The sequence below is a fragment of the Rhipicephalus sanguineus genome, chromosome 3 (genome assembly GCF_013339695.2).
Source record: "Rhipicephalus sanguineus isolate Rsan-2018 chromosome 3, BIME_Rsan_1.4, whole genome shotgun sequence".
Classification (NCBI taxonomy): Eukaryota; Metazoa; Arthropoda; class Arachnida; order Ixodida; family Ixodidae; genus Rhipicephalus; species Rhipicephalus sanguineus.
Window position 1 is genome coordinate 212,361,866 of NC_051178.1, and position 19,337 is coordinate 212,381,202.

At 44.9% G+C, this 19,337-nt stretch overlaps 1 protein-coding gene across 1 annotated transcript in view; it reads right to left on the minus strand.

Annotated features, from left to right (window-relative positions):
• LOC119386294 (diacylglycerol kinase eta) overlaps positions 1-19,337 on the minus strand; it is a 79,844-nt gene that overhangs the window by 1,214 nt on the left and 59,293 nt on the right. Inside the window, exons 15-21 of the mRNA XM_049414294.1 lie at positions 16,150-16,423; positions 15,123-15,519; positions 12,744-12,854; positions 9,155-9,313; positions 7,000-7,045; positions 3,332-3,445; positions 170-304 (exon numbers count right to left, since the gene is read on the minus strand). Of these exons, the coding sequence (XP_049270251.1) occupies positions 170-304; positions 3,332-3,445; positions 7,000-7,045; positions 9,155-9,313; positions 12,744-12,854; positions 15,123-15,519; positions 16,150-16,423 (1,236 nt within the window). The remainder of the gene's footprint in view (positions 1-169; positions 305-3,331; positions 3,446-6,999; positions 7,046-9,154; positions 9,314-12,743; positions 12,855-15,122; positions 15,520-16,149; positions 16,424-19,337) is intronic.

Below are 19,337 nucleotides of genomic sequence, written 5' to 3' on the forward strand. Positions count from 1 at the left end.
AGGCGAGTGTGGAACACTCTTTTTCTGCCTGTTGGCGTCACGTAGCATGTGACGCCAACATGTGACGTAGCATGTGACGCCAGTGCATTGTGTTTCTGCAGTGCATTGACATAAAAATATTACATACGTGTAAAACATAGCATCTATGACATGCAAGATATAAACATACCCTGTTGCGGCACAGGATTTGGGTGCGGTTCTTGTGCACTATACAAATGTAGCCCGGAGGCTGCACCCAGGCCTCTCCGTCCACTTGAACAGGCACTCCTTCATCCCCAGTCACTGTGATGCGGACTGAGCGGCACTGTGATCAATTGGAATGAAGGTGTTAAACAGGCCCTCTCTCACCATGGTCAGAAAACACTGCCCATCGGTCGTCGAGCTCCTGAGAACACATGAGCCAAACATTATGGCACAGCACGCGGCCTGGAATTTACAATTAATTCTCAAGGTCAGCGAAAGATCACTCCCTCTTCTCTCTGCAAATGATGCCATATACTCAAATGACTGTACCATATACCCAAATTCACGGCCACTGGCTGATTTGAGCCTTGTTGGCTGCATAGTTACTGCACCCGCCGCGAGTGGCCGCCATGTGCCCACGCGCGCGCGTGATCTCACTGAAGGTTAGTTGCGCATTCAAAGAAAAAAAAAGAAAATGCACTCAAGGTCACGACACGCATGTGACGTGACTTCTTTCGCCCGTGCCATCCCTCCCTGCTTAGCTTCCAGCGCATTCACTGAGACGAGACAAGAAAGAAAGCAATTACAGCATGCAACAAATCTCTGTAACTCCACTCGTACTTGACGGATTCTAAAAATTCTTGCTGCATTCAATTCGTGAGACAACAAACTTCCTTAGTAAAGCCATTTGATGGTTACTTGGAAAAGTGTTGCAGAGCCCCTTTAAAAGATGACCTGCCATATGAACGAATATTTGCATTTACCACTTCTTGGAAATTTCTAGAAGGGTAATTAGTAATTAAATCACATGCAGTACCAAGAAATTTGGGGATGTCTTGCAAAACTCTCATCAGTCATACGTCATGGACAGAAAGTGGACAGGATTGACACCAAGTGTGGCAAAGGCAGCTATTTCCTCTAAAATCATTTTATTCGCTGCCCTGAAATCATAGAACATGTGACAATGATCCCATCTCCAAGCAATACTTGGCATCAAGGCTCCATTTAGTTACATTGACCATTCTAACCTGTGCAGTGCTTTGCTTTCACACTTTTTAAAACTATGGAGAAGAAAACAGCAAAAGAGAAGGGCTTTGTTGTGTCCACAGCAGGAAGGTGCACTGGAAAGAAATTCTGGGGTTTGATGTGAAGAAAGCACTATATAATAACGAGGCGTGCTGTAATGTTAGACTGCAGATTAATTTTTAGCCTCCTAGGGTTCTTTAATGTGCATGTAAGTCAAAGCACACGAGAATTTCGTGCACAGAGAAATGCGACCACCGACTAGGGTTGCCACCTTTTCCTGAAACAAAAAAAAAAAACCGGCCCCAAACCGGGATGGGTTAACAGATTAAATTAATGTTGAACAATAGGTGCTATGTCAAGTCTTTGGCCTGCAGTGCCATTTAATGTAACAGTGTTTTCCTTGAGCCAAAAGACCTAATGCACAAACAAGAACAGCAGACTACACTAACCAACTAGTCGAATTGCTGGCAAAAATACCCATGATTGAAATGACACTTGGCTTATTGCTCTGAATGTGTGCTGCACTGAAAAGCAACCGCAATACTTCGCCCATAAAAAGCTCTTCTTTATGTCTGAATCCAACAGGCCAGTGGCATTATCGACACAAATGAACGTTAAAATGTATAGAGTGCATATGCCACAAAAATGTCGGATATTCATGTACCATACACATGCAATCATATGCTCTATTCCAATGATCGCTGCACTTAAAGGGATCCTAGAAAGTGCTTGACTAATAGCATAAGAGTTTTGGTGATTGACGATAAATATTTATCGTCGTAGTTGCTGAACTGAAGCTTATAAAACGAAAAAAAAAATAAATGATCGCGATATTATGGAGAAAAATGGCCAATGGCAGCTGGTGTAGACCGGCAACTGGCCCACCACCAAAAATAAACGCCAGGCCTGCGCTGAAACCACAGCAAAGTCACAGCGAAAGCTGGAAGAGCGGCGTTTCTAGAGCCCGTTAAGCTCTCTTGGGCTACAATACAAGTACGCTTGCAAGGTACCCACTACGCCATAAATCACAATTTTTGTGAAGTTGGGAAGCACCTACTAAGCCATTATTCGTCATTCTGCGGAGAAGCAAGGCACCAGCTACACGTCTGTAAGGCATTATGTGCACTTTGTTGATGACGCGACGACTCATGACGATGAAGAATTATGGCTCAGCCCTTTGTAATGGGTGGGAAGCTTTAAAACGGCCCACCAGTTATGTAATTTGCATTGGGTGACGCCCAGTCGCCATTTCCCTCTCCCGCCATGCTGTATAACATACGTTGACGTGGGAGAGAGACGGGGGGGTGAAGAACTTTACTGAGACCCCGAGGAAATGGATCATGCGCTTATGGGCTTCCATGGCAGCCAATACAAGTGCACTTGCGAGGAACCCACTACGCTAAAAATCATTGTAATTTTTTAGAAGTAGGACAGCAGGCACTGTGCCATTTTTCGTCATTCTATGGAGAGCCGTGGTACCTGCTAAACGCATGTAAGGCATTATGCGCACTTTGTTGATGCTGTGCCTGATGACGATGAAGAATTATGGTGGAGCCCTTTGTAATGGGTTGGAAGCATTCAACAACCTACTCGTTGCGCAATTCGCATTGTGTGATGCCTGGTTACAGAATTCGCATTGTGCGACGCTTGGTCTTATTTTACTCTCTACCATGCTACATTACATATGTTAATGTGGTTCTTTCCCGACATGAAGTCTGTATAGGACCTTTTTGCAAAGCAGTTTCAAGCACCGGCATGGCTCAGAAGTTGAATACTGGGCTCCCACGCAGAGGGCCCAGGTTCGAACCTCGTTCCATCCTGGAATTTTTTTCTTATTCGGCTTTTTTTTCTTATTTCGAGAGATAGTGGTTACGGACACTGGCGGCGGCGGCGGACAACCACGGCGCCAAAAACGGGCGCTGAAATGATCTCATAACAGCTTTCGCTGTAAAAAACCGGCCAGGCCGGTCTAAAACCAGACAGGTGGCAACCCTATCACCGAGGCAGGAATCGAAGCTCTCGTAGCAGTGCAACACCACCCTAACAGGCGTGCCCAGGAAGGAAACATTCACGATGACACTTTTCTCCGTGTTTAAAAGAAAGGAAAATCAGCAATGAGCACCTGTGCAATTCTGTGGTGCTGCAAATTGATGACTCTGGATGCTGCCATTTGTACGGTACCAAAGACGGCAACCACCTCCAGTATCTTGTCATCTATGGCCGGCGCATAAAAGACCTGCACAGAAGCAACAAGCAAATGCTCCAGTTGCTCTTTCCAATGCAACACATCTTTGATCACGAAAAGCACAAGAATGCTGTCTGGCACATCATTCTATTATGGATAAATTCAGCTTTTTATAATCATGCCAGTTAATTAATGTACAGGGATGTTATCCTGATTGATATCTTGATAAACCCACTACTCACCACGGCAGACTTGATGCCATAGGTTAGCATAAGAGGGTTTATTAGTCAGCTGCCACCCCGTGCAAAGATCACGTGCCCTGTGACGCCCTCAAAGAGTGTTCCACACTCACTGCCTGGGCTACAAGTGGCACTGGCTAACATTCCCAGGGATCACGTGCACAGAAATACCCAACGAAGTGGACGGGGAAGCGCCTTCTGCAGTAGCTCAACTGGTAGAGCAAAGGTTGTGACTGCAGATCCCACTGACGGAAAGGGTGATTTTTCATCCACTTCAATTAATTTCACTTAACATCACAATTAGTGCACTACAGTAAAAGACAACAATTCATGTTGAACACTGCAATGGCTGTCGTAAAAACAGACAGCATACACCATTGTGCTCACCTCATGATAACATAAGGGCTGCAGAGAACCTACATTATTCTTGTCTAAAATTTGGTACACACAAGCGTTCTAGTTCGTTTAGGAGATCCTTCATTTTTTCTTATACTTTGAACACATGAAAGCTAGATGCTTATTCGATTCAGTAGCATATTACAATAATGTAAAAAGCAACGATGCTCGGGCATTCATTGTCCTTGCTTTTAAGTGCAAAGCATTTCTTAGCGAACCTTTGGCACTTATCGATCGATACATAGGCAGACACAAAAGTAAGTAAGTAAAGTAAGTAAAGTAGGTAAAGTAAGTAAAGTAAGTAAAGTAAGTAAGTCAGTCAGTCAGGTAGGTCTGTCTGTCTGTCTGTCTGTCTGTCTGTCTGTCTGTCTGTCTGTCTGTCTGTCTGTCTGTCTGTCTGTCTGTCTGTCTGTCTGTCTGTCTGTCTAGCCGCCTACGTCTGGTGGGTGCTCTCCTTATCGCCTCCTTAACTTGGTGTAGACCAAAATTGGCATGGGAGGGTAAGATGATTCAACGAATATGGCTGTCTGATAATGACATGAATAACGTAAAAACCCTGTCGCGTATGTTGTCAAACCCTTTCCTCCAGACACGTTTACCATGGGCCGTGGTGTACGGGTATGCCCCACAGGTGATTGACAGTTTATATCTACCCAGGAACGGCAAGAACAAACATTGGTAATTTAAATGCGAGAGTGTTAAGAAAAACCAACATCAGCAGTGTTGACCCGATGAATGAAAAGAATAAAAATTAGGATCCCAGCAGGAATCGAACCCAAGCATTCTGCGTGGCAATCAGGCATTCTACCACAGAGCCACGCCAGGTCTATAAACTGGTTAGGAAAAAAAGGATAGACTGTTGGGCGAGTTGGTAATTCATTCTGGAAACAAATAGCGTGAAAAAACGTGGCGTGAAAACGTTTCTTCTACTAGTCCCACGTTTTTTCGCGCTATTTGTTTCCAGGAAAAAAAGCCTATGCACGCCTAATGTCGGTGCAACGTCAATTATAGTTGTGGTTCTGTCGATCTAATTTTACAATAAATCAATAAACACTACATATGTACTCCTACGATACAGGCGCCATATCAGATTAACGTCTGTGGTTGCAGTGTTAGCTCCACTTTTATAGCAGTCCAATAAACATTACACTTGTATTCCTATGATTCAGCAAGCTATATTGAAGCACTGCTCGACCCCGGATGAATACATTAACGAAAGTTACGTATGATATTCACATCACTGCACCATAAGTGCACTTAGTTTTGATAATACTGACGTATGTACTCTAACGTGAGGGCTGACGTTACGTCGCACCATAAGTTACCCTTTGAACGCCAGTGTTGTCAACATGCCTGGTAAGCCAACGATGTGCACACAGCTAGTACACTTACAAAAACACGTTGATCCACCTCGTAAGGCTTGGCTCAAAGCCATAAAATACAGCATAGAAGTACTCGCTGACTGCTTCGCATGAAACCGATTCCCACAACGCGTGGAATCTGCCAAATTGTTTTTTAGTATGACCCACTGAATCATTAATTTCTGTCAAAAATGTAATGATCTAATTACCAAAAGTCAGCTGTACAACGATTTAAACATATGGATTTACTACGTGCTTTTCTTCATGATGTACAATTATGAAAAACATTATTAAACCATTAAAGGGGCCACGACACCCAAATTTTGATCATAAACTGTGTTATGTGGGTTCATCCTTGTGTGTTCACAAACAAGCTGGCAAAATTTTAGGGCATTTGGTCCAACAATTAACTTATAATTGAATATTCTTGAAACAAGCGAGCGGCCTGGGAGTCAAGCAACACTGTCGTACTCGCGAGCCGTGACATAGCAAGCTGCTTGCTCTGCGAGCATCTGCATTCCAGCGAACGGTTTTGTTTTGTGGTCATCTGCGCATGCAATCGAGCTATTTCAGCTTTCTTCAGCTTGTCACTGAAACTGAACAATTTGGAGCGGCTGATACTTTGGTAGAAGACAATGGCTCCGCTCCATGCAGCACATGACGTCACACAGGCCACGACAAAATGGCGGTTGCTGGTGGTGGGCGGGCTTTATAACCGGTGACTTTGAGGGCTTATTTTGCACTGAAGTATTCTTTTACAGTCCATTTTTCATATATGTACAGGCACAATAGACCCTGTACTTCTATTTCTCGCTGAAAACCGCAAATTGTTGGGTGACGGTGTCATGGCCCCTATAGTGAAATTTAATACAGTAGAATCCCGTTAACTTTGAGGGAATCGAATGGAAGAACTTTGTTTAGGTCCTTCATGTGTGAACTAGCACGTAGTGGGCCGCTCCCATGACAGGAATCATACAATTATTTGTGTATAACTAAGTTTGAACAAAATAATGTTCTATTATATACTATGTTCGATAATGCACACGGTACAGCATACAATGCAGCCATCGATTGATAATTTGGAATTGAAGGTGAGTGACTAAATATCCAAATATATGGTGCCTGAAATATGAAATCTGCCAGAAAATCCTAAAGCCTAAACATAAGCACAGCACTGTATCCCAATTTCGTAGAGAGGTGGTGCATATGCTGTGCACACAACATATCATGCAAAGCCTATAGTCTCAATTTCTGTGGTATGTATCATCACAATTGCTAACAACACACACAAGTTTTGCATGTGGCTAAAGTTTGCCAGAAATATGGTCCATGACAGCTCGAAATTTTGTTCAAAGTAACTGCTGCATCAATCTAGGAGTTCTAATTTGTGGGTGTTTTTCCATTATTAGATATGGCTCTGCTGGAGCTAACTCGTAAGTTCAAATTATCTGTCATTCTGAATTAAGAAATTTCCAATATACTAAGCACATTTCAAATGAAAAAATTTTCAAAGCTTTTGTTTTTGCATTTGACAGAACCTGCAATATGATCTCATGATGCTGTGGCAGCTACAGTGCGACACACTAAAGAGGCATAAAAATATATTCACATCATCCTCTTTGCTTCCACCCCAGAAGTTGGAGCCACCTCCATAACTGCAAAAGAAAGAATAACATAAAACATGCTCAATTAGTAAGCACTGCCATGACTGCCTGCAATATTTTAAAGGAGTGGTGACAGAAAATTTGTGAAACTCTGTTTTTTGCTCTTAATCAATGTCTACTGACTCGATAATAGCGGCAACGAAACTCATTTGCCCCAGCGCGAGACAAATGTTTAATTATATGCTCGTATGTTACGACCGGAGGCAGTTTCGATTTCGAAGAGCACTCGGTGGCCTCATGACGTAGCCGGCCTATTCGATCAGGTGACCGCGAGAGCCAGTGACGTCACTGGCCAGCTTCTGCCATGTTGTCAGTGCTGTTGTTTCGTCTGCTGTGTTGAGCAGGTGTTGAGCGTTGCGAGTGCTTGTTTCCTTGATCGTCAAACTACGTTGCTTATCTAGTGTGGCGATGGATGAAAGAGCTGGGAGGAGTGCAAAAATCAGTAAGAAAAGCTCGATTCACTTTGCGAATCTCGCCGGCAGCTGCGATTTTGTTCTTGTCGTCGTCGTCCAACTGAGGCGACGTTTTCCGCCACGCTTGGAGTAGCCGCAGCATTAGACGTGTTGAAACATTTTCGCTCCGATCATTCGTAAAGTAGCAGGATGAGAAGTGAGGAAGGAAGCAGTGAAATCACAACATTGGCGCTCTGTAACAGTGTTTATGCGTAACATGCAAGTGACGTGATGTACGCTTTACTGACTCGTATTTATATCGGGCATTGCCGTGTTCTCAAGGCATACCAGTCCCACGTACGCACATCGGAGGGCCGAAGCAGTTATCTGTCCACTACGCAATATGATCCCGGCAGCAGAGAGCTTTAGTTAGTCTGTAGACTTCCTAAAGTTTGCGGGTACCTTGTTACCGGAGCTGTTGACGGCTGCAGCAGTAGCAGCAACTGTGGAGCCCGTGGCGACATCTTGTGGCGTTTTGTCCAACTACAATATTTTTTTTCTATTTTTTCCATTGCGTTGCTGTTCTTGTTGGGAAAAAAAGCAATGAGAATACTGTCAGTTGCTAATTATCTCACTGCTAATGCTTTACACAGAATTAGTAAGCAGGTAAGTCGCTGCGATGTTATATTGTAGGTCTCTGGTTAGGCTATGCATCATCAGGTGTCGCTACCAGCGTTGTCCGTCTCGTACACGCCTCCGGTAACCCGGCGAGAACTCGTGACATACGTGGTATCCGCTTGATGACCTCATCGTCTTTTGCTTCTATTTACGATTCGGCACTTTCACGAACTTCAAAACTCAATTAAAATACTTTTTCGGCTGTATTTGTGGCTGATATTGTACAGATGGCACCTATATGCACCCATTAGTGTGATTCAACAGTCAAATTGTGTCCGAATTTTTGTGTCACCAGTCCTTTAACTGACCATAAAGGAAGAAAGACAGGGTTTGATGCCATACAAACTACTAGTACTCTGCCATTTGATGCAGCAAGCCTGAATGCCATGTTGGTTCTTTATCCGATGGCATGTGTCCACTATGACACATGTCATCTCTGTGAGCAGGCAAGAAATTGGAACTAATATTATAAGCTGCTTTCAATGTCTTGTGTTTTGACTGTGAATGCATAGCAGCAAGCTGAGATGTTGACAGCCCAGCACAATTTTGTTCACTGGAAAAGACAGTAATGTTATGCTTTATACAACTGATAGTATTCCATTAAGAGAATGATGGTGATTTCATTTTGTTTAAGTAATCATGCCTTCTCTACATTTTGTCTACAGGAAGTATCCACCTAATGTTGAAGGCGGTTTGCTGCAACCTGATGTTGCAAATGTGATCGCTAGTTTTCCATCATCAACTAGGCATTCATGAAGGGCGTAAGAATATTATCTTCGTCAAAGGTGCTTATCATATTTTTTATCTCTAGTAACTGTACTTGGCTATATTCCGCACCTTAATTTGCAGCTCAATGGTGATTAGTGCAGTTACTAGTACTTTATTGCTTTGTGCAATGACCAATCTTTGCGACAGCATTCTTCAGATGCTTCGATGAAATTGCTTAGAAAAAGCCATTTCATAGATTGAAATCAACTCTTATAGTAAGTATAGCCGCACAGCGTAAACTTCATTTTTGCAAGCCCCTTACCTGGGTATATTAAGCACCACAATGCCTTGGAGGGAAGGCAATGCTATGCGGTGTCCATCACACTCCAGCTGGACCCTCTGCTCCAAGTTCTTGTATGTGCGTTGCAACAGCTCTTTGCCACCCAGAACACCATACCACATTAAATTCTTGGTTCGAGACCTGCAGTACATACAGCATGTAACAATCTCACTCGCAAGAAATTCTGGACAAGCTGTACAAGTTTTCAAAATTTTTCTTTTCAACAGAATGGATAGGTCGACTAATTGGTACTAAATGTTCATAAAAAACTTAAAACACAAATAAAGTGCCTGTAGTGTATGTACAGTCAACGTCCAATTTTTCGGACTCCCTAGGGACCGCGAAATCGTCCAAAAAATCGGGCAGTCCGGAAAAACGAATTCATGCTTTTTTATTCCGCTCAAGCGATCAAATCGCCACAGCCACGTCCGAAATAGTTTTAATGCCTCCCAGCACACTTATCAGTAATTTTGGTGCGCGCCCAGGCTCTCGCAAATACATTCGGTAACTGCCGCGAAGACGTGCCAACCGCCACCTGCAAATTTGCGTCTCATGATGAGCGCCGCTGATACCAGCAAAGCGCGGAATGCTCTCTCGCATGGAGCGTTTAGAAACGCGTTGACGCGGAACACAAAGACTGTGGCGGAAGAGCGGTCGACTCGTCCGGCTTTCCCGATGCGTGTGCGCACGTAAACGATGCGCACACACATCGCTGAATCTCTGCCGATACGCAGCATTTGCTGCAGTGTGAAGCCGATCGTTTCTAGTTTTGTGCAGCACATCGCCAACTAAAATTACGCCGTCACTGTACTGTTGCTGTACCGTACGCACGCATTTGTCATGAAAGGGTTCGTGATGCCTACTCCGTTCCTTGGACCGCACACTGGAGCGGCAATGGCGAGCTGGTTTCGTTCGTGAAGGCAACGCGTCTGTGCGGCGCACTTAGCGGTCTCGCTCAAAGAGGCAGCATGAATGGTGGCGCGGCGCGTTTGGGTTCTCGCTCATTAAATGCGTGCAATACGCATGAGGCCACGTGCACTACCGAGCAATTAACTGATGATGCTTATCGTAAGGGTTGTCAGCGATTAAGCCGTACTGGCGCGTTTGCCACCTGCCGCCATCACGCCTCCATGCATTTTCGCTGCTTATCCGTAGACATCGCCGCACGGCGCCGTGATAGCGGCCCCTTTGAATTTCTGGTCTTCACCCTGTAACACTTCCGCAATGCGGCAAAGCTGACTTTCAAACTCTGATACTGTCGAAAACAGATTGACTCGCGAAAGCGCTGGTTCGAACCTACGAGATGATAGACGCAGCAGAGGTGGGGGCTTCAATTAATGCCTTTCGCACGCGTAATTTGGGCAAAAAGTTTGAAAAATCAGACGCCGAAGAGTTTCAGCGTCCGAAATTTCGGACGTTCTTATACATTGACGTCTATGGGGCTGGTGACGGTGCCGCGAAAGCGTCCGAATTTTCGAGCATGTCCGGAAAATCGGGCGTTCGAAAAATCGGCAGTTGACTGTATACCTTTCTTCGTCTTTCTGTATGCACTCTAAGTTTTCTATGCATTTCTCTTTACGTTCATTATTTACGTTCAATTACGTTCACTGAAAGGAGAAAAACATTCTCCACTGGAGCATAATTTAAATGTTAGAGATATGATGTGCCAGAACCATGGTCTGATTAAGAACGAAAAAAGGGGAACTCTTTTTTTTTTTCGAGAGGCTTGTTTATATGTTAGACACAACCAAATTAATAGAACAGACAATTATGCCAGGGAAGATTTAATGCTTTAAATTAGCATACGAGGGTTTATTGGTCAGCTGCCCCCTTGTGTGAAAGATCATGAGCCACATCATGCCCACTTGCAAAAAGAGTGTTCCACACTTGCCACCTGAGCTATGGGTAGCACTGGCCAACACTCCCAGGGATTATACATACAGAAATCCCCAACGAAGTGGATGGGGCAGCACCTTGTGCCGTAGCCAAAGAGGTAGAGCATCGGACACACGATTCAAAGGTTGTGGCTTCACCTCCCACCGGTGGAAAGGGTAATTTTCCGTCCACTTGAACACTTTATGTCACAATTAGTACATTACAGTTAAAGACAACAACTAATGCCCTCTATGCTTTCCCCTAGTTTGTTCGAATCATTTGGTTGTGCCTAACGATCTGATTATGACACACATCATAGTGGTTGACTATGGATTCATTTTCACCACCTGAAATTCCTCACTGTACACAAATGCATGGTGAATGACTGTTTTGGCATTTTGCCCACATCGAAATACGGTTGCCACAGCCTGAATTGAACCTGCAACCTCATGCACTGTAGTGCAACACTATGGCTACTGAGTTCCTGTGGCAGGCTGAAACAAGTGGAGTCAAGTCATCACTGATAATTCAGCTGTGTCCCATGTTTACCTGTCGCCGTCCGTGTGATTCCTTGCGCTACTGTTAGGAGTTATGCAATACCAACTAGCCCATCAGTCTGTCCTTTTGATCATCATTGATGTCACTTCCGATATCAAGCGTGGGATTCCTAGGTGAAAAGATCATCTTGACAGTGCCCAGAATACAGTGAGCAGCAGCTTTTAAAGAGCCCCTAAACCACCCAGAGGTTGAAATTTAGTTGTGGTGTTGCAGTTGTGCACAAATCTACAACAAACACGCAGCCATGAGAATTTTTCGAAACAGTGCCGTAATAGCGGAGTTGCACGCATTTGATGAGACGAAAGACGCCTTTGCTCATTTCCCTCTTTCCTTTGCTATGCTCCGTTTGTCGGCTAGTCTCTTCTCTTGACCGAGTGCTGCTCCTTGCCATGCGAGGAGGAAGAGCAGCAAGCACGCATACCTGCGAGCGGACAAGCAGGCGTTGTAGATGACGAGTAAACGAAATGTTGACGTCACTGCGAATGCTGAGGGGATGAGGAATGCCAAAGAGCACGGAGAGGAGTAGGGATTGTTTCTTGGAATTTGTGGGGCGCCCACAGCTCACAGCGCTGCTGTGTCTGGCATTGTTGATTGTGATCGCATTCTGAACTTGATGCGTGCGTTTACTTGAAATGTTAAAAAAATTATCGGAGGTGGTTTAGGGGCCCTTTAAGGCTTATATGTCTCATGCGACAGTGGCCGTCAACAGGAAATCATACAAAAATGTTCGCTTCGTCTTTGTGGTGTTCACGCGACTAAAAAAGTTTCAAAAGCGTCATTTGTGCAAGTCTGCCTATTGACAGCTGCGGAGTAAACAGAAAGGCACTGAGCCGGGGCCCTAGGGACGGTGTGGTAGGCCAAAAAGGCGTGCAATGCCAGAGGAGGCTCGACAAGCAAGAACTGAGGCACAACAAGCCAAATGGTTCGTTGAATTCTGATCCGATGGTTCACTCCTTAACACATTGCCTCTAAGGCTTTTGAGTCATCTTAGTGATAATGTTTTTTAGCATGAAGTTATGTCGAAGAAGGTATGTGGTGCACATTGTTGCAACAGGGCGCTCTCATCATTGCTGAACATAACATTACAGCAACATTTCACCTGGAGTATCACAATGGGAAATTCTGAAGATGGCTGTACCTGCACTTCTCAGGGTGCTCTTCCCGCTTGTTGTGAAACTCGAGAGTGATCTTGGCATCCAGACCAATGCCAAAGTAGTTGTTCATGACACACTTTTCTTCAAAGCCTTCCCTATGAGAAAGAGGAAAGGTCAAGCTATGAGCCCAGCCTGTCGCATAACAGACATGCACAATACAGAGCTACTGAAGCTCCTCAGCTTATGGTTATGTGAAAATGAGAAGAATGCCGAGGGATAATGAATTGTTAGCAAAAAACAAAATAAAAACAAATGCTTTGCTTGTGTGGTAGATGTTGATATATTGGTGTTAGCTTTTCAGTGCCTCTCAGGTCATAAACCTAATTGAATTACCGACACAATTCACTCCAATAGCTCCAATAGTTTATTTGGACTACTTTGTGTGCTAACACGTGGATCCATTAAAACTAATTGCAACACATCTAAAACATTTCTTTTATGCACTCACTTATTTGAATACTTTCTTAAGTATTGCCCTTTTTCGTCACTAGAAGTGGACCCATATACACAACAGTTGATCGATGTCTATAGCTTTATTGGCACACAAGATGAATATTCCTAACAAACTTGGATGTATATAATCCATTCATACACAATATTAGTTTGATATATTATTCTTCAGGTATGCTGTCTTATTAAGAAAAGAGCTAACTGCTAAAGAAGCATTTCAATTTACCCCTACAACTTATCTGTAAAACAAGAACCCTTCCCTCATAGCTGGTGTCATTAAGTTTTTAAAAAGCATGCATTGTTATGATATAAAGGTCTTTTTTTTCTTTTTTTCTGCTACGTACTCATGTTTTGCCCCCATCTGCTCAATCTCTCATGCCTGATAGATAAAACTTTTTTTTTTTATTAACACTGACACCAACCTCAATTTCAACTTTACATGTTATTCTTCTTCTTGCATACACTCAAATGCCCCTCTGGGGCTAAAAGCTGTTACAAGCACTTTGAGTGGACCCAGGATAACAGTAAGCATTTTCAAGGCAAAACTAAGCGTAAATTTGACACTTTCACACCCATGCATTTTGACGAATATCTAACATCCAACAGACACAGAGGCATTCTTTATAACAATCGCAAAGCAATAAAACATAAAACGTAGTCATTTAATATGCATCATGAACTTGAAATGGGGGTACCATTGAATACACATGAGACATACACAAGAAAAAGGCATTAGGCATGGATGAACGCTGGACTTTCAACTGTGCTTTATTGGAATGTACAGGGTTGGTCAAAAGTTCCCAGGCTGCAATGCCCGTCCGACAAACAGCAGCTCGCTGCTATCGGGGGGCTGTTATCGCAATCACGCCTTGGCGCACGCTGGCGTCGAGCATGTGCATGAAGAGGGGTGTGCCTCCCTCTCCCTTTCTTGCTCTCGTTCATAAGAAATCAAGGAATAAAGATGGTGCATCATGTTCCCTCACCGTTCGCTCTTCAAATTGCATACTACTGTGCAGCGCTGCTTATTCCACTAAGATGTTCCAACAAGCCCCAACACAAGCGCTTCTCAATCCATTTCGGGCTCCGATCATGTTCGTCTGCAGCGAATCGCGAATTGGCTTGCGCAGACGGCTGAGGGAGCCACCTCAGTGCCAACGGAAAGTTAAATGCACGATATCGTTCTCCAGGAAGCCAAAAACTACGGTAATGTATACGGTGCCTAGCTAACTGTGGCCGCAAGCATGATGCATCAGTTTTCCGGAAGACTGCCACCTCGATGCACGCTGCACAGTAGTAAAAAATTGAAGAGCGGAGAGTGAGGGAACATGACACACCATGTTTATTCCTCGCTTTCTTTTCCAGGAGAGCAAGAAAGGGAGAAAGATGCACACCCTCCTCGATGCCAGCGTGCGCCTAGGCGGGGTTGCGATGGCAGCGCACCGATAGCAGCGAGCTGCGGCTCCTCCGCCAGGCGTTGCGCCCTGGGAACTTTTGATCACCGCTGTACATAGCCGTACAAAACATCCCATGCATGCGCACCCTCCTCTCCTCCCATAACATGTGAAATTAATATCACATTTTATCTACCCGCTAAGCAGGCACATTTTTTGAATGTTAAACACACAAACGTATCACTGACACAATTATCTTTATGATGCATAGCATGAAAGGCTTCTAAGATGTTCCTCTCCTATCTAGCCTTTCCCCAACCTAATATGGTTGCACGATCGAACAACGGCTTATTTGTTCACCATGCATCAACTGGCCCAAGAGGTACTTATGCACCTCAATGTGCATCGTTATACACAAACAGATATATTTAGAAGTGAATGAAATGTATCTTTAATTCTTTGTGAGACAAACTAGTAGTGTGAGCATGATAATTGAAAATTTTACAATGCAACGAAACTTACAATGAGACATCTTCAACATCCATCAGAGGAGAGGCAGCCGCGCAGAGTGCATCGGCATTGGCCAGTAGCACCTTGCCCACCAGACTCTCACGGTTGAGGTTGGGCCACATGGGTAGTGACGCCAGTGGGTTTATAATGGGGAAAGTGCGCTGCTGCTGCTGCTGCTGCTGCTGTTGTTGCTGCTGCTGCTGTAGTTGCAGTGGGTGCTGTTGAGAAGTGCTCAGCGCATGCGTGGAAGAGGGTGGGTGCTCCTCTGATGGGCTTCGCTCGCCAGGAAGCAACGAGAGGCCCAGATGTTTCAGAGTGCTCCCGCTGCTGATGCGTCGGGAGCCAGTAGGCGACTGTGCGGTTGCAACACTGCTGCTTGCTTTGGATGCTGAGCCTTTCTTGCTTTCACCTGCACATTGGGGGCAGAGGTACTAATTACGCATGCTGTAGAGCATCTACAACACAGGCTGAAGAAGAGGTGTTAGGTTGCAGGCAATTTCCCCGCCTAGTTTACTCCCTTCAGGTTACGTTGAAAATATCATTTTTTAAAGTGCAAAATGCAGGCAGGCTACCAAGAAAGTGCAGGCAGCGCGAGGCAACAATGCACATGCCAGTGGCTCATGAGCCGTCTCGTGTACAATGCTGTGCTGGGCCTCAACGTCACCACAGAGCACCTCAATGTGAATTAAGTGGATTACCAGCACATTCTGTTGAAGTAAAAACATGAGTAACAGGGATAGTTTGAAAAAAGAACAGAGGTAGGAAGAATGTGAGCATATGAAGCAACCGAACAATAACAACCCTGTGAATCCATCAACGATTTCAGTGCCCATCTGTGTGGTGATGTCATATATTGTTGTTCATTTGTTTAATGAACAACTTGCTGTTAAAAATCATGCGTATTTATTCTGGGGGACGAAGGAGTGAGCATCTGTCAAAGTTCAGCACCTCGTAGTGGCCACACGGCTCTCTGCACTGCAAGGCTGGGCTGAGCCATGCATAAGTGGCAAGCAGTTCTGAATGACACGAGATATTTCACCTTTCTTCTTTTGCGAGGTCCTCTGCGGACTCCCCCATGAGCGATCCTCGTCTTCCTCGGTTGTGGGCGTCAATGCAAGGCTGGTCGGATGCAAAGATGATGGACTCAGTGATGACCGGCGAAGTTCCCGCTGTGGCCGACAGTCTTCCTTGGCCGGCTGTGGTGACACACTGCACGGTGAAGGACTTGGTGAAGGGGTGGCCATTAGAGAGTGTGGCGACGGACATGGAGAGCTGTCTGCACTAAGACCACCCTCGATGGTGGCCAGAGTCACCTGAAAGAACAAAACTCCATCAGGCAATGTCTCTCTCTCTTTTTTCTTAAGGACTACCATTATTGTTTCTGTCCTGCCGCTATAGCTGCAAAGCAACAAGTGCATCCAGCGGGCGGATATTCCAGCCTAATAATAGATTCACCCATTTCCAGAAGGAAACGTGAAGAAAGACAGCAATGGCGCCTACATGACTGCAGACCACATCAATGCCTAGTAGTGCTCGTCAGAACTATTGCGGGCAGAAATGATAGAAAAGAGCGCAGGCCTATGATTGGATCCACCCATTCGTATTTACTTTGTTGAACAAATGAGCAAGTTTGTGAAGTGTTTGCAAGCTACGAGGAGCTGCGCCGGCAGCGGCTGATGACGCGTCGACCTCCATCACGCGACGCCGATCTCGCTGGCATGTCGGCCATTTCGGACCACTCCGTCTTGCTCGCCGAAATCAAGTCCTTCGTGCGCGAGGAGATTGCCCGCCAGTTCTCTCTACTGGCATTCGCTCACCCGCAGCCTGTTGAACAGCCGTCGAGCACACTGCTGCCTCCCCTACGCCGGGCTATTGAGCAGGAAATCGCAGAGGTCATGCCGGAATACCACCAGCCCCCTCGGGCGACATGCTATGAAGATGAATTGCTTACGTTATCGACGATCTGTGTCATCTGAAGCCAAGGTAAACGTGTACGGCACACGGCATACCTTTCTGGAAGCCACAACACTAAGCTTGAAGCTTAGTGGACATGTATCTGCTTTTGTTCGAATGTTACGTGCTACAATAATAATAAAAAAAAAAGAATGGGTGCATAGCCCTGTGGCTAAGATGCGCTCCTACAAAGTGTGGGGGCCTGGGTTAAAATCCCAGCACTGCAGAGAAAATTTTATTTTTGTTTTATATTTCTTTCTTTATGGCGATGATTGTCTTACGTGACAGAGGGGCACATGGACAGTTTTCCTGTTGAGTCAGCATAGAAATGCTTATGCATTTAAAAGGTGGATGATACCAACTCTGGGACACTTAACAGTCACCAACCAATTTTAAATGCGCATTTCTTATTGAACTGAGGGCACTTTGACCGTTTCTATCTACCTTTCCAGCTCTCGTGGTCGTCACCTTAACTTGGCGTATACATAAATTAGTATTAGAGGAAGTGAGTATATGATGAAGACGACTCGCAGGTCGTGGCATGAATAACGCGACTTTAGTGTCACCTATCTCACGAAATCCTTTCCACCGGTCACGTGTGGCCCACACCCTCATACCTTGGCCCGTATTATACGAAAGAGCCACAGGTGATTTACAGTCCATATCAAACTCAATCTTAACGGGATAGTGTGAAAGAAACTGTGTCGGAGAAAATGTGGTGCTGGCATGGGCGGCAGTGTCGATGGATGAAATATCACAATGAAAGCAAACAACAGAAATCCTGGCTCCAGCCAGAATCGAAGCCAGGCCTTCTGCATCGCAGTCAAGTAGCCATGCCAGTGCTTCCAACTTGCTTTTGAACAAAACTCTATATAAGCATCATATCAGAAAAATGCCAAATGTCGTTGCAGAAAAAGGGCAGAATTTCAGGGGAACATGGAAGCTTGAAGAGATGAAAAATTTGTCAACATGGGGCGCCTCTGCAGCCAACGTTTCGACAAGCGGTCTTGCCTTCTTCGAGGATCCAATTGCAGCCTTGAAGAAGACCAGATGGCTTGTCGAAACGTTGGCTCTAGAGACACCCCATGTTCATGAATTGTAGTTGCAGTGTTGGCTTTTATATCGATGTAACAAACATTACATATGTGTGCCTATGTATGCAAGCTATAGCCAAGCATTGCGAATATGCCACCACTCCTTATGATAGGCACATCATCGCACCGTAGTGTGCACTTTGTGGATCCCAACGTCATGTCAGACTATGAGCTACCCTTTACGTGCCAGTGTGCTCTGCGTGTAAGGTAAGCCTATGACATGGGCACAACTAGTGAATTTGCACAAAGAGCTCGATACCTCTCGTAAAGCATGGCTCAAAGCGAAAAATCCGGCATAGGGTGCTACTCGTTGTCTACTTTGCATGAAATTGATTCCCAGAAGGAGTGAGACCTGCCACATTTTTTTGTATGCCCTATTTTCCGGACCTGCCTGAATATCTGCACTCTGCCATCGCACTGTCATGCGCTCGATAGTGTAAATGTCCAAAATTTTAGACATTTGAAGCCCTTCTCGTTTGATTTTCCGGACTTATTCTTTCTATCACGAATCAAAGGCTACCGAAAACTGCCGAAAGCACAAACATCGCTGCACTTTTGTTTTTCCGCAGCCTCGAACCCGCATTGCATATATTGTCAGATGGTCTCGTCAGTCACCTACGGTGTCACATGTGGTTGGTTGTGCTGTTTGCATTGCCAGTCGTTACCAATGGCACTGACACCAACTTTCTCATCTGCCTGCTCGACAAAAACTTCGAAGCGAGGAAATTACAGCCGATTGATGATGGAAAAGAAAGCGAAAAATTATAAGGCAAGTGCAAAATGGCCGGTCACAAGCGGACGTCACAAAGCCGTTTCAAATCTCAAAGCATACGCTATGAGACTACCTAAGAGGCAAGGTGAGGATTTATCACCCTCACCGACATGCAAGCCGACCTGTTGGTACGGAAAATGTAGCACCCTGCAGAAATAGATTGACCAGTTTTTCAAGCCACTTGGTAATAAAGTTAACTTTTTTGCGCGAATTTGTTTTTTTGGCTGCCCGATTTTCTAGATGCTATCTCAGGCCCCTTGAGCGTCCGAAAAATCGCACGGCGACAGTAATTTCAATTTAGGCCTAAATTTTTGTTTAATGCCAAAGTCAATGAATTGGCAATTTTGACACTGCTTGAAGCTCTGATTCTAACACATATCATAACTCTGTAAATTGTGTCTGCTACAA